The sequence below is a fragment of the Chroicocephalus ridibundus genome, chromosome 2, assembly GCF_963924245.1.
Source record: "Chroicocephalus ridibundus chromosome 2, bChrRid1.1, whole genome shotgun sequence".
NCBI lineage: Eukaryota > Metazoa > Chordata > Aves > Charadriiformes > Laridae > Chroicocephalus > Chroicocephalus ridibundus.
This window is the reverse complement of record NC_086285.1, coordinates 37,781,906-37,795,381: the sequence shown is the minus strand read 5'-3', so window position 1 is coordinate 37,795,381 and position 13,476 is coordinate 37,781,906. Positions and strand designations below refer to the sequence as shown.

At 37.2% G+C, this 13,476-nt stretch overlaps 1 protein-coding gene across 4 annotated transcripts in view; it reads right to left on the bottom strand.

Moving 5' to 3' along the window:
* Positions 1-13,476, bottom strand: part of TAX1BP1 (Tax1 binding protein 1) — an 81,162-nt gene that overhangs the window by 37,897 nt on the left and 29,789 nt on the right. For all 4 annotated transcript variants that reach the window (XM_063325085.1, XM_063325084.1, XM_063325087.1 and 1 more), the window contains 3 exons: positions 9,940-10,042; positions 4,616-4,803; positions 2,880-3,038 (listed from right to left, as the gene is read on the bottom strand). In XM_063325085.1, coding sequence (XP_063181155.1) covers positions 2,880-3,038; positions 4,616-4,803; positions 9,940-10,042 — 450 coding nt within the window. The remainder of the gene's footprint in view (positions 1-2,879; positions 3,039-4,615; positions 4,804-9,939; positions 10,043-13,476) is intronic.

Genomic DNA, 13,476 nt, shown 5'->3' with positions numbered 1-13,476 from the left:
TCCACTTCCTTTGCTCGTGTGATTGCTGCTTTTTAAATACAGTACTTGATACTATTGTGGGGTTTTTTTAGAGGGCTCTTTGGACAAGCAGAAATATTATCTGTGCACTTCTTGATGGAAGTGCTTGCAAAAAGGAAAAACAATTAATATGGTTTTAAGAGACACTTATAGCTTCCTCAAACTACAAAGGAAATGATACAGTGTCTACAATAATTATAGTTTCTAATATGACCTATTTTGTTTTATTGTTTTTCTTTAGCCTAATATGCTCTAATGTATATTGAAAGAATTTTAGAAGAACTCCAAATAGGTAAACGTTTAGTTAAGTTAAACATTTATAAAAAATACAAATTTTAAATTCATCAACTCCACTTTTTATCTATTTAGGTATCAAATGTTCAGAGCGTAACTAAAAATCCACCTGTATGTGACTAGCAATAAAAGAAGAAAATAAAAAGCCCACAGAATTACTTAGTTAAAACAACCATTCCGTAACTTAAAAGGCAAAAAAAACCCCAACAAGCCAAAATAAAACAACCTAGCTCATACTAAGCACAGGTAAAGATTCTGCTGTTATATGAAATACAAATACATTTTGATTTGCTAGCATTTCAAGGTTATCCCTTGTAGTCTTATATAAGAAACATCCAAGTTCATGCATTGTTTAAGTTTATTGCCAATAACAATTATTCACATCACATGAAGCCGACTAGATTAGCTGGGGGGAGGCTGGGGGGAGTGGTTTTGGAGGGTTTGTTTCAGTGGTTGTTGGGGGGGTGTGTGTTTTGTTTTGTGGGGTTGTTTTATTTGGGGTAGGGTATTTTGGGGGTTTTGTTTTTTTAAACAAACCACAATGAAAATAAAACCTAGGTACTGTAATCCAACTGAGTGCTGCATAACTGCTCCTCAGGAATCTTTAAATCAATCTATTAACACACTGTATGTGTTCTCAGCAAAGATAAATCATATAATCCCTTGACCCACTGCTGTATTTCATGTATCGGGGTAGGGAGACAAGGAGAGCAAGAAGGGAAGTCGTCTTTAAGACTGGAAAGTTTAGAGAGAAAGCTGCATAGAAAGTATTGTTTATTAAACTTTCTGATGATGAAAAAACCAACTTATTGCACCTGATTTAAATTAAACAAGCATATACGAAGAGTAACACTCAAGTTATATTCTACTTATGTATATGAACAAATGAAAGATTTTTTCAACTCAGCAAACTTGTTATTTTTTTAAACAAGTGAAAAACAGAATGGAACATAAAAGGTGTAAAGTAAGACTGTGTCAAAGTCTTAGGAGACAAAAAATAACTGCATGAGTTAGAACACTTCCATAGTATTCTAGACAGGTGAAGAGCTGCAGCAGCCTCAGACTAGACATCTACTTATAGCTCAGCTAAATACAAGTGAGAAGTTCTTCACACTGCATCATCACTTCAACAAAATACAAGGCCAAAACAAAACAAACAAAAAAAAAAAAATCAACACACATTCCTGAAGTTAAGTTCTAATTGCTAAGTTCTGGTATCCTAAAGGCAAAACTATTTTTGATTATAGAAATTCACAGTAAAATGTGAGAAAGTATCAAGACATTTTCTTCCTATACAGTCTAACTGTACCCTTGCTGAACACCCATCAAAATCCCATTTGACAAATTGTTCCAAAACCGCACCGTAGAACTAATGTGTTGGTAAACTGACAGTTTACTTTCAAATATTTCCTTAAATGAGAACCTTAAGTGACAATGAAATGTATCTATGTAGCTCATTCAAATTTATCCACCAAGCTTGTGATTCTGCAAACCCATTAAATGCATACTTTTAAGTATCTAATTCTCATCTCATTGATTTAAGCTAGTTCTCCCGTGTACTTGAAATTAAAATCATTCTTTTATAGAAAAAATTTTTTCCTAAATGAGTTCTTACCCTTTCTTTTTTACTTACCCAACATTCTATTTCACTATGATCATTCAAAAGTAAACTAAAAAGTTTCAACAGTTTCAAACTCCCTCAACAAATTCCTATTAAAGGTGTATCATGCAGAACTGTTGACATATACATACTAGTACTTAGAAATAGCCTATTAACTGCTGTCCACAGCTAAATTATATAGGCTTCATTACTTCAAATTTGTCCATGTCACCACCTCCCTCCCACATGTTTTTAATCTTCTCCTAAAAGTTGTTTTTTAAAAAGCAGCAGCTTAAAAACATATTAGATCCAACTTTTTTGTGCTTTTTTTATAATATTAGATTTCCTCCTTACCATACGTAGAATTCCAAATTAAGTTTACTTTGTTTTAGGCTAATTTTATATTTCCACTATCAATTAACACTGTAAATTGTTAGGTTTGTGCTTCTTTTCCCTTTGAAAATCTTCAGATATTTGAGAAGCCTTTTAGAGAAGTGACTAGTTACTTTTCACTCTTTGTGTGCCCTGGCAGTAGCATTCTCTGTTAAGTTTTGATCTTTTTTTTAATAGCAAATTTTTCTACCATTTTCAATACCCTGTGTTCTATATAGCTATTCCTTAATGGGAGTTTTTTGAAAAGCCTTCCTCCATTTTAAGTTAATGTAAGCAAACTTTAAACTGTCAACTACTTTCCACTATGAATTCCACAGTTAAATGTCAAACATCTGGTAACAGTTGTCATCGATTATCTTACCAAGCCTGGTACCAAAAGCCTTAAATATTTTAACCATTTTACGACATAAAAGGAATAGTGGCAGGAGGTTAATAGGAACTGACCTATTCTAGTGTAAATGTCCATCTAACTGCTGAGGGGTTTTGATAGCTGATTTTAACACAGTTTAACTGGTTCTTGAAAAAGCAGGATTACAGACATTACGAGTCAGCTTTAATCAGTTAAACAACTAACCTTTTGCTCTGTTTGCAGTTGGTCACATCTCTGCTTTTCATGGTTAAGTTCTTTTTCCAGTCTTTCAACTTGATCTCTGAGTTGTGCTGTTTCGTTTTCCAGAACAGAAGTTACTTTTAATAGCTCTTCTTTTTCTTTTATTATTTTTTCAATTTTAAACTGTAAAAACAAAAAAGATTGCTTTTTGGTAATTTTTCTCCCCGTCATTCCTATCAAATAAGTGGATAACAAATTACTCCAGTGTTTGAGCAGAAACACAAAATGCGTGTCCTCTGACTAGGTAATTGTACAGTTTTCTCCCGATTCCCAAGTTTCTGAAGTTTCATTACTTTAACTGACTAGTACAATGTTACCATTAGACAGCACGCTTTGCAGTGTCTTGATTTATACTGAAGTTTTCCCTCCTTAGGCGAAGTGCCTTTACGTTCCCACGTGACAGCAACTACGGAGGAGCTACTGCTGAGTGTAGACACACACACTCTAAACCAATGTTTGAGGAATTTCACTCCCAAAAAAATGGATGCACACATAGCCAAAAATAAGCACTGGCACAGGAATTGTGGCCTTTCGATACCTGAAGGGGGCTTATAAGAAAGATGGGGACAGACATTTAAGTAGGGCATGTAGCAACAGGACAAGGGGTAATGGTTTTAAACTAAAAGAGGGTAGATTCAGACTAGATATAAGGGAGACATTTTTTTACAATGAGGGTGATGAAACACTGGAACAAGTTGCCCAGAGAGGTGGTAGGTGCCCCCCCCCATCCCTGGAAACATTCAAAATCAGATTGGACGGGGCGCTGAGCAACCTGATGTAGTTGAAGATTTCTCTGATTACTGCAAGGGGGTTGGACTATCTGACCTTTAAAAGATCCCTTCCATTCCAAACCATTCTATGAACCAAGATAATCAAAAACGTTTGAAAAAATCTTTTTTCTTTAATTTTAGTACCATGAGTGTATATACCTGAAAAGCAAATATATTCCAGATGTATCTCTGTACTAGGTTTCCTATCCCTAAATTCTGAAAACTATACATCGAATACATACATGTATGTCCCTAGACGCAACTGACAAAAGGATAAAACATCTGATGTCAAGGTAAGGAAACTGTATTGAGCAATTTTCCAATAAGCAACTCCTACACTCAACCTGGTTTGGTTCTGGTTGGTTTTGGGGTTTTGTTTGGGTTGGTTTTTTTACCTCATTTTCAGCCTAGAAATTATCAACAAGCAAATGGCAACATCTTGACTCTGGATGTGAACGTACAAGTCTAACCACATCCGCCTGGCAAAGAATATGACACACAGAACACTGCTTTAAATAAAACATGAGCTATTCTGATATACTTAGGTACCTGTAATTATTCAGCTTAGTTTCCAGGGTTCTTCACTTGTGGACAAGTTAAAGTATACTGGTTCTGTAATTTATTATTTTTTCCTTACAACGAGCACTATTTCACAAAAAGGGTATCTTCCCCGCCTCCAGTTAGTTGGCGAGTACTAATGTGAGAGATGAGCAACGATCTACTCTCTTATGGTTTCCCAGTCTATGCTTAGTGCTATACCACACCTGTAAACCGTTTAAAATCTTTACTACAGAACAAGCCAGAAATATATATATTACACATACGTGTGTAGGTTTTTTCCTCCTGGTTTGTGCTTCAATACCTGTAAATGTATGTATATATAAAAAAAAAAAATATGAAGATAAAATTTTCAGAATTGTTGAATCAAACCTCAAGAAGTCCAGCTTTGGTAGTCACCACTAACATATCAGAGTTTCCTTCATCTTCCATAGTGAGCAATTCTTCAACAGGGGAAGAAGTACGAAACTGGAAAGGTGTGCTTGCTCCACGGATTTCTCCTTTATGAGTCACATAACAGAACTGGTAAAATTCTCCGTCATCATTTGGTAGGTAATATCCTATAAAAATAAATTCATATTTGAAGAAACATTCTACACAAACATAAAAGCCTCTGTCTGGAAATAGATTATCAGATCATGTTTGACTTGAGAATGAGTCTCATTACCTCAGTAAGGCACAGTTAAATCATCAAAACAGCAGAAAGGAAGAGTCATTTATTTAGTAACTTTCATCCCCCAACAATTTCTCTGAGCTTTTAAGACAAGCGCTAGAACAGGGATAGGTAGTAGGTGCTATATGTACACATCACCTTATATACATTAGGTAATAGCTGCTGTCGATATATTTCAAAACGGACAGAATCATTAGCAATCAGATGCCCTGAAGCTGGATCAGAACCACATTATTATGTAACTGTTGTACAATCACAGAACAAAGTTATTTTTTGGCATTGAAATACCTATACAACCAAAGACAACAAACACAGAATAACATGCAGTGACAAGACATCTGCAGCTTTACCTGGTTCAATTTTTTGCATGGTTTTTTGGAGTAACCACTATTTACTTTTGCTATTTTCAAATGCCAAAGCATGGGAATGCTCTGAATGGCAAGTCCTGCCTGACCAACCTATTGGCTTTCTACAATGGAGCGACGACATCAGTGGACAAGGAAGAGCAACGGATATCATCTATCTGGGCTTCTGCAAGGCCTTTGACACTGTCCCCCACAACATCCTTCTCTCTAAGTTGGAGAGATACAAATTTGATGGGTGGACTGTTCAGTGCATAAGAAACTGGCTTAGCAGTCAATGGCTCGATGTCCAGATGGAGTGGAGTGACAAGTGGTGTCCCTCAGGGATCCGTACTGGGACCAGTGCTGTTCAATATCTTCATCAATGATATAGACAGGGGGATCAAGTGCACCCTCAGCAAGTTTGCCGATGACACCAAACTGAGTGGTGTGGTCGACATGCCAGAGGGACAGGATGTCATCCAGTGGGACAGGATGTCATCCAGTGGGACCTGGACAAGCTAGAGAGGTGGGCCCGAGCAAACCTCATGAAGTTCAACAAGACCAAGTGCAAGATCCTGCACTGCGGTTGGGACAATCCTCATTATCAATACAGGCTGGGGGATGACGTGATAGAGAGCAGCCCTGTGCAAAAGGACTTGGGGGTACTGGTGGATGAAAAGCTGGACATGAGCCAACAATGTGCACTTGCAGCCCAGAAGGCCAACTGCATCCTCGGCTGCATCAAAAGAACCATGGCCAGCAGATCCAGAGAGGTGATTCTGCCCCTCTACTCTGCTCTTGTGAGACCCCACCTGGAGTACTGCATCCAGCTCTGGAACCCTCAGCACAAGAAGGACATGGACCCGTTGGAACGGGTTGGACTAGATGACCTTTAAAGGTCCCTTCCAACCCAACACATTCTATGATTCTATCAATGGATGACACAAGCTGCAGATACAGGGGGACGGGGTGCAGGCAGGGAGAGTTTTACAAAGAGCTTAATTTAAAAAAAAAAATTCTTCTATACTTTGCAAGGTAAGAATAACTCATATTTCTTCTATCTATGTAATACTGCATGCTGCTAGCAAATTAATTCAGGAGAATTTCTGTCTGACTATTCAATTGAACTGTTGCCCACTAAAGCTTCAACATCAAGACTCTTACATCACCTGAATTCACATGGTAATATTTGTGGATGTTAAATAATCATTTCCAGAATTAATGAGATTTTTACCTTTATTAGTAAAAGCAAGAAACCACATTTAATGGTAAGAAAACCAATTGGTTTTATTCTGAACACTTAATTACCAGATACCCTAGCCAGCTTGAGCATGATATCAGCACAGTAAATCCTCACCCAATGTTTAATCCAGCAGGTGATGGCGCCCATTTCTGTTCGTATTCCATCACAATGCAATGTGCTCCCTTTCTGACTTTATTATTAATTCGTATTCAGCAATTTTTATTCCAGATTTCTGGAAGACACTTCCCTGTATTCTTAGCTACTTTTCCCACAAATGGTGAAACATTACATGCGCTATACCAACAGCATTTGTATCAAGTACTTCATGTTTCCATTAGTCTTATACTTTATTAACTGTAGCTCAGGGAATAGTACCTTAATCTCAAAACCTCAGGATTCTGTGCTTTTGGATCTGAATACACTTTCCTATATAGCACTGCAGTTCAGTTTACCTGATTCGATGCTTAAATTAAATAAGGTGACGCTATGCAGAAATGAATTAAGAACAACCTACTTCGCTGCTCTAGCAAGTTTTAATATCGGTTCAGACAAACTGATTTTAAAACTACATGGAGTCTTTTTTCTTGTCTAACACTGGAGAGAACAGATTCCTCATTATTTTCTTACAGCACACCTACCTGATCATAACAAAAAAAAAATAAAATTTAAGCATGCTGCACTACATTTACTATTTATCTCAGTTAATTAAGATCTTGTAATCTCTACTGATCTCATCTCAGCAGCACTAAAATATCTTGCCAAACACAACTGGGCGACTGTCTGAATGGAGATTAAATCTGGCAGCTCTATAAAAGTGGAGTACTGTCAGCATGGAATGTAACAGATGGGACAGTTACCTGGTCTCCTCATGTGTGGTAAAACTCCTAAGTACAAAGGGCTGATAAGGGCATGTAGAGTCCTAGGTTTCTAGGTCACTTTTAGTTTCAGTCCAACCCAATTTCACTCATTCAGTGAAGTTTGGTAACTGTAGAAGAAACTGACTTCCTTCCAGTTCCTACAGAGCGCACATGCTTTTCACAGATTTCAAGGTTATAAAATGGTCAGATCATGTAGGTATGATCATTGAGTGCACCCTCAGTAAGTCTGCAAATGACACCAAGTTGGGCAGGAATGTCTACCTGCTTGAGAGGGGGATGGCTTTGCAGTGGGATCTGGACAGGCTGAATCGATGGGCCAAGGCCAATGGTATGAGATGTAACAAGGCCAAGCACATGGGTCACAACAACCCTATGCGGTGTCACAGGCCTGGGGAAAAGTGGCTGGAAAGATGCCCAGCAGAAAAGGACCTGGGGGTACTGGCTGACAGACAGATGAATATGAGCCAGCAGTGTGCCCAGGTGGCCAAAAAGTCCAACAGCATCTTGGCCTGTATCAGGAAGAGTGTGGCCAGAAGGACTACGGAAGCAATCACCCCCCTGTACTCAGCACTGGTGAGGCCCCACATCGAATACTGTGTCCAGTTTTGGGCCCCTCACTACAAGAAAAATATTGAGGTGCTGGAGCATGTCCAGAGAAGGGCAAAAAAAAGCTGGTGAGTAGTCTAGGGAACAAGTTTTATGAAGAGCAGTGGAGGGAACTGGGGTTGTTTAGTCTGGAGAAAAGGAGTCTGAGGGAAGACTTTATCACTTTCTACAACTAACTGAAAAGAGGCTGTAGAAAGGTGGGGGTCAGTCTCTTCTCCGAAGTAGTGAGTGATTGGACAAGAGGAAACAGCCTCAAATTGTGCCAGGGGAGGTTTAGCCTAGATACTAGGAAAAATGCCTTCATCAAAAGGGTTATGAACCATTGGAACAGGCTGCCCTGGGAAGTGGTGGAGTTGCCATCCCTGGAGGTTATTTAAAAAGACAGGTAGACATGGTGCTTAGGGACATGGGTTAGTGGCAGTTTTGACAGTGTTAGGTTGATGGTTGGACTTGATGATCTTAAGAAGTCCCTTCCAACCTAGACGCTTCTATTCTATTATCGAAAGTACCAGAAAAAATTACTTGGCTTAAGAGAAAGAACAGCAGACTCATCCAAGCTATCCGTAATTGCAGCTACTATTTGCAGCTTTAACAAGACAACAAGCTAACACAGTAGTCATTTCGGGACTTCAAATTTTTTTTCCTATATATTTTAAGCAACAAACACACACAAAGACTAAGGCCAACTCTGGGAAGTAAAAAAGAACGTAAGATGGTACATAAAATTCTGTTAGTAAGCAGAAAAGCATTAAACAAGTTTAATGGAGGTGCTCTTTTTTATACACAACTTTGAATATGTGTAGATTTTTTGTCATTTTTAGTGTCCTGTGGCAAGAAGTACTCACATTGTGTTATACAAGTATCATCTCTATCTCCATTCTGAACCTGTCACTTGGTAACTTACATCGAAGGCTCCTGCTTCTTTAAATATGAACAATGGATAACCCGCTCATGCCATAGGTAGCTGATTTGAGAGACATCAGTCATTTCCTATTATTTCCCTTTCCCAGTCAGAAAAACCTGGAAGAAGGAAGTTCTGAAGGTCACCTAGTCCAACTTCACACTCAAGAAACTGTTGTCAGCATGAGTCTGAGACTACCATGGCTGTGTCTAAGCAACTGTGTAGAATTCCCATCCTTTCAAACCAGGGATACCTGTTCAAGTGCTGCACTAATCCCTCTTGGTAAAAAGTTCTTCCTAATGTCAGATGTAAACCTCCCAGGCCATAATCTATGGCCATTGGCCCTTTTTATACTTAATGGGAAGAGTGTGGCTCTCATCTTTGTAACTCCACACCTTTACATAGAAGACATTTCTTAATTTTTATCTTTCTTGTTGCACTTTGTTCTTTTGTTCTACTAGATCTTCTTTAAGATCGCGAAGGTGAGAGAGAGAATCTGATCACAGTGTTGAAAATGCAGTTATACTATAGATTTGTACAGTGCTGTAATGTTTTCTGGTTTGTTTTTCATGCTTTTCTTAAAAAATTCAGTCATTTTCATCAATTCCTCACTGTCAAAAGGTCCTCTGCAACTCTGAACCTTCACCAGTCATCTGCATTATTTATTCTTTGACGAGAACCACTTTACATTGAGAATGATGTTTAAAGTCCAGAGACTAAAGACAATATAAAGACACAACGTGTTAAGAGATGCTGAGATTAAAAAACCCTGCTGCTGATTAAATGAAGTCACTTTCTGTATTTCAATCGTTTCTAGCAGAGCTTCTCTTTCTATCAGTCATGAATATTGCCCATTACTACGTAAAAACATACTAAGTCACATACTTCTCCTTACAGTTTCCTTGACAGTGAAGTGTGGAAGATTCTCTTCCAATTTATGTTTGCAAAAGTCTAGAACTGTTATACAACCCTCAGCATTGTAATGAACAGATAAGTATTTAAAAGAGCTGTGTAGGAGGGAAAACACAGGTTGATACTGCTTTATATTCACCTTGAAAAGTCAGCACACAATTAACAGTTGATCCTTCCACATAATTTTCTGGCATAGGTGACCAAAGAAATGTGTAATAATCTCTTGCGGTACTCCAACCAACCTAAAATAAAATAAACCACAACAAAAAAAAAAGAAAGAAAACATTAGCAGAAGAATTTGTTATACACAGTTAAGATACCATGGTCTGGCCTTTACAACATTCTGTAATATGCATATTTCTGCTTCAACATGCAATAAAAAGATACTTAACAATGTTCACAAATCAGGAATATTTTAACAAGCATGTCAAAGATTTAGCATGAATTTTATTAAGCTTGTTACCTAAAGCAATAAATGGGTCTAAGGCAATAAAAGGGTCTATATAAATTAAAACACCAGACAGTTTTCACTATACATTAAACTACTATTGTACATTATTTTTTTCCCTATAAAGATATGCATTACTACATTAAAAATACAAAAAGATTAATTCTGAAGTTTATAGTGAGATTTTCTTAGTGTAAGTTCTGCCAATGCTGACTATTTTGTGTCCACAATCCAACAGGCTCATGAGAAAACAAAAAGAAAGAAAAACTAGCTCTCTCTTATATTGAAAAGGCCAAATCTGACAGGGCTGAACTAGCACTTCTTGGACAACTTCTGCAATACTAAAGACCAGCATTTTGCTGGAATGCGAATTCTTCCATACATACATGCTATGTCTGCAGGGAAGAAAAAAAAAATAAGCATGAAAACCTAACTCAGCTAAGTCGGTGCAGTCTTCCCACTAACTTCAATAAACATTTGCTTTCAGACTTTTCATAAGAATGCAGTTCTATACAGTAAGAAATGCTATCCTCTGAGGAAACATATTCCAATATGCATCTAAACCTGAAACCCCAAGCAATGGATATTAATAATAGCATAACAGTAAAAGGAGAAGAATAAATATATCTGGTTTATTCCACTGACTAAAAAAATACCAAAAAATCTTGTGAAAAGCCAGGTGTAGTATGATTTATCAGTTGCTGAGTATGCTGTCTTGGAAGAGTTAAGAGGAGGAAAGGGAACAAATTGTTTACCGATTTTTATCAGGTAAGACAGCATTTCAACAGGAAGAAAAGAAAAAAAAAAACACAATCAAAAAAGATGAAATTACCATCAACAGACAAAACTTCTAAACTTCAAGTTCATACCAAATCCTCCTTTATAAAGGATTCATTGCAATGTTGTGTTTTAAAAACATTAAGAACTGTTTTTTTAAGGAGTTGTCAGCTTAAAAAAAAAAAAAAAAAAAAAAACACAAAACAGGAAAAAAACCCAGATATTTAGATAGACAAAGAGAACAGCAGAACTGAAAGTAATTCAATAGCAATTACATATGTAAATTATAATTAGCATTAGTAACAAAAATTCTGAATAGATTATTCCATAGTTGTCCATTACACTTCTTCACTTTGTGTTAAGAAGTGTGGGAAAAGCTAATGTTTGGAAAAAAACAACTAGTTGAGATGACCACACCTTTTTTATATTCTTAAAAAACAAGGATGAATGACAGCAAAACCAGATGAAAATTTCATTTTGCTAACAGGAGTCACTTCCTTAAGACAACATTCATTAGATAAAAGCAGTGCAGACTCATGACACATCCACCAGAATGGAATCACCCACTACATCTTAAGCCTATTCTTAGCAAAAGTTATGAAGATTTCTATAATATGTCCTATCAAGCAGATTTTAAAGATGTCAATGAAATGAGATTTCCTGGGGCTGTTATTCCCACCCTGTTAAATATCTTAGAAGTAACAAGGGAAGCTCGTCTAGTAACTTGAAAGGGGGGTGAAGGCAATTTTTCCTCTATAAAAGTTCATGAGGAAAAATATTTTGCAAATTTTCATATTAGCCACGTCTTCAAATCCAACTCAGATGTTAATAACCCTTTATTGCTGAAGCTGCTTCTACCTCAGAAAAGGGAGGCATATACCATTGCTGCCCTAAAATAAAGCAAGCAGATAGCTTTTTAAAAGTAATAATCGGAGTGAAAAGGCCCCACCTTGTTCCTTTTAACTTCAGAAGGGAAACTGAATTATTATGTCCAGAATTATTATTATTATGTCTGTTTAAAAAAAAAACACACACACTCTGATTCTGATGTTAATTTTCCTCAGTAAAATAACATCCTTCCTTCTGATAAAATTAACACTTTGGAAAACATAGTGAGAAGGAAAAAAAAAAAAAAAACAGTAAATATAAAACCAAAAATGGTCCTTCTAGAGATCAACTCCTGATTCAATTTTTCTCTGGGATTTTAGCTTTTTTTTTTTTTTTTTAAGATATCGCATGTTCATTTCTAAATTTAATAATCCATTCTGAACCCAAAACTTATTTTTACAAATACTTTACCTGTAACAGTAATCCACATAAGGATTTTTATTTTATTTACAACCTTAGTCATACTGATACAAACAAAAAGAGTAATTATGTAGAGAACAAATAACCCTCCTGGCCTGTTTTTCAGCAGGTGCCATATTTTCAAGTGTGACTCTAATCTGTGGGCTACAGATTAGTAGTAAACAGAAAACTGAGACACACCAAGAGCTAGTGGGCGATAACCTGAGAAGAAGAAAATACCCGCACATATCTTCTCCAGCAATTCCCCCTATTTCTTGTCACCCATCATCTGCTTTCCCTACCAAAGCTCCCCCATCTTACACTCTTATGATCCTGATAACCCAATTATTTCTTAATGGGCACATGCAAGTTATAGACTGGTTTAGGTTGGAAAAGACCCTCAAGATCATCAAGTCCAACTGTCAACCCAGCACCGCCAAGTTCACCACCAATCCACGTCCCTAAGCACCACATTCACACACCTCCGGGTATGGTTACCCAACCACTTCCCTGGGCAACCCGCACCAATGCCTAACAACCCCTTCCGTGAAGAAATCTCTCCCAAAACCCAAACCAAACCTTCCCCGGTGCAACCCGAGGCTGTTTCCTCCCGTCCCACCACCTGTCACCTGGAAGAAGAGATTATACTATCACAGATATAAGACTATAAACACACACTGGATGGCTCAGTAATCATCTAAATGTGACCTTTGACAAAGATCTTTCTTTTCAGCTTAGAAGGAAAACCAATAGTTGCCTAAAAATAGTGCCAAAACTATATAAGGAAATTTTAATATTGCTTAAGAGGAAGTAAATAAAAATTGAGATAAACAAAGCCTAGTGGCAAAACCTACAAAGGAAATCAATAAAAAGTGAAAATGATGATGAGGAAGATGGGAATACTTATCAACAGCCCTGCAGTGATTTTTGTATCAAGAAGAAAACAAAACACTGCAGCTCTGGAAACAAAATGAACAGCATCCTCCTCATCATCAGGCATATTAGCTTCGACAAAATATTTTCATTTTAACAAAAGGAATCTGAAAAGCTAGACAGTTTCTCTGACTGCTGATCAAAGCAATAAAACTTATTACAATTAACACAGACTACCTTCCAGGTTAGTCTCCAGAGGGAAATAAGAGTCCAGATCCCAGACAAGAACCC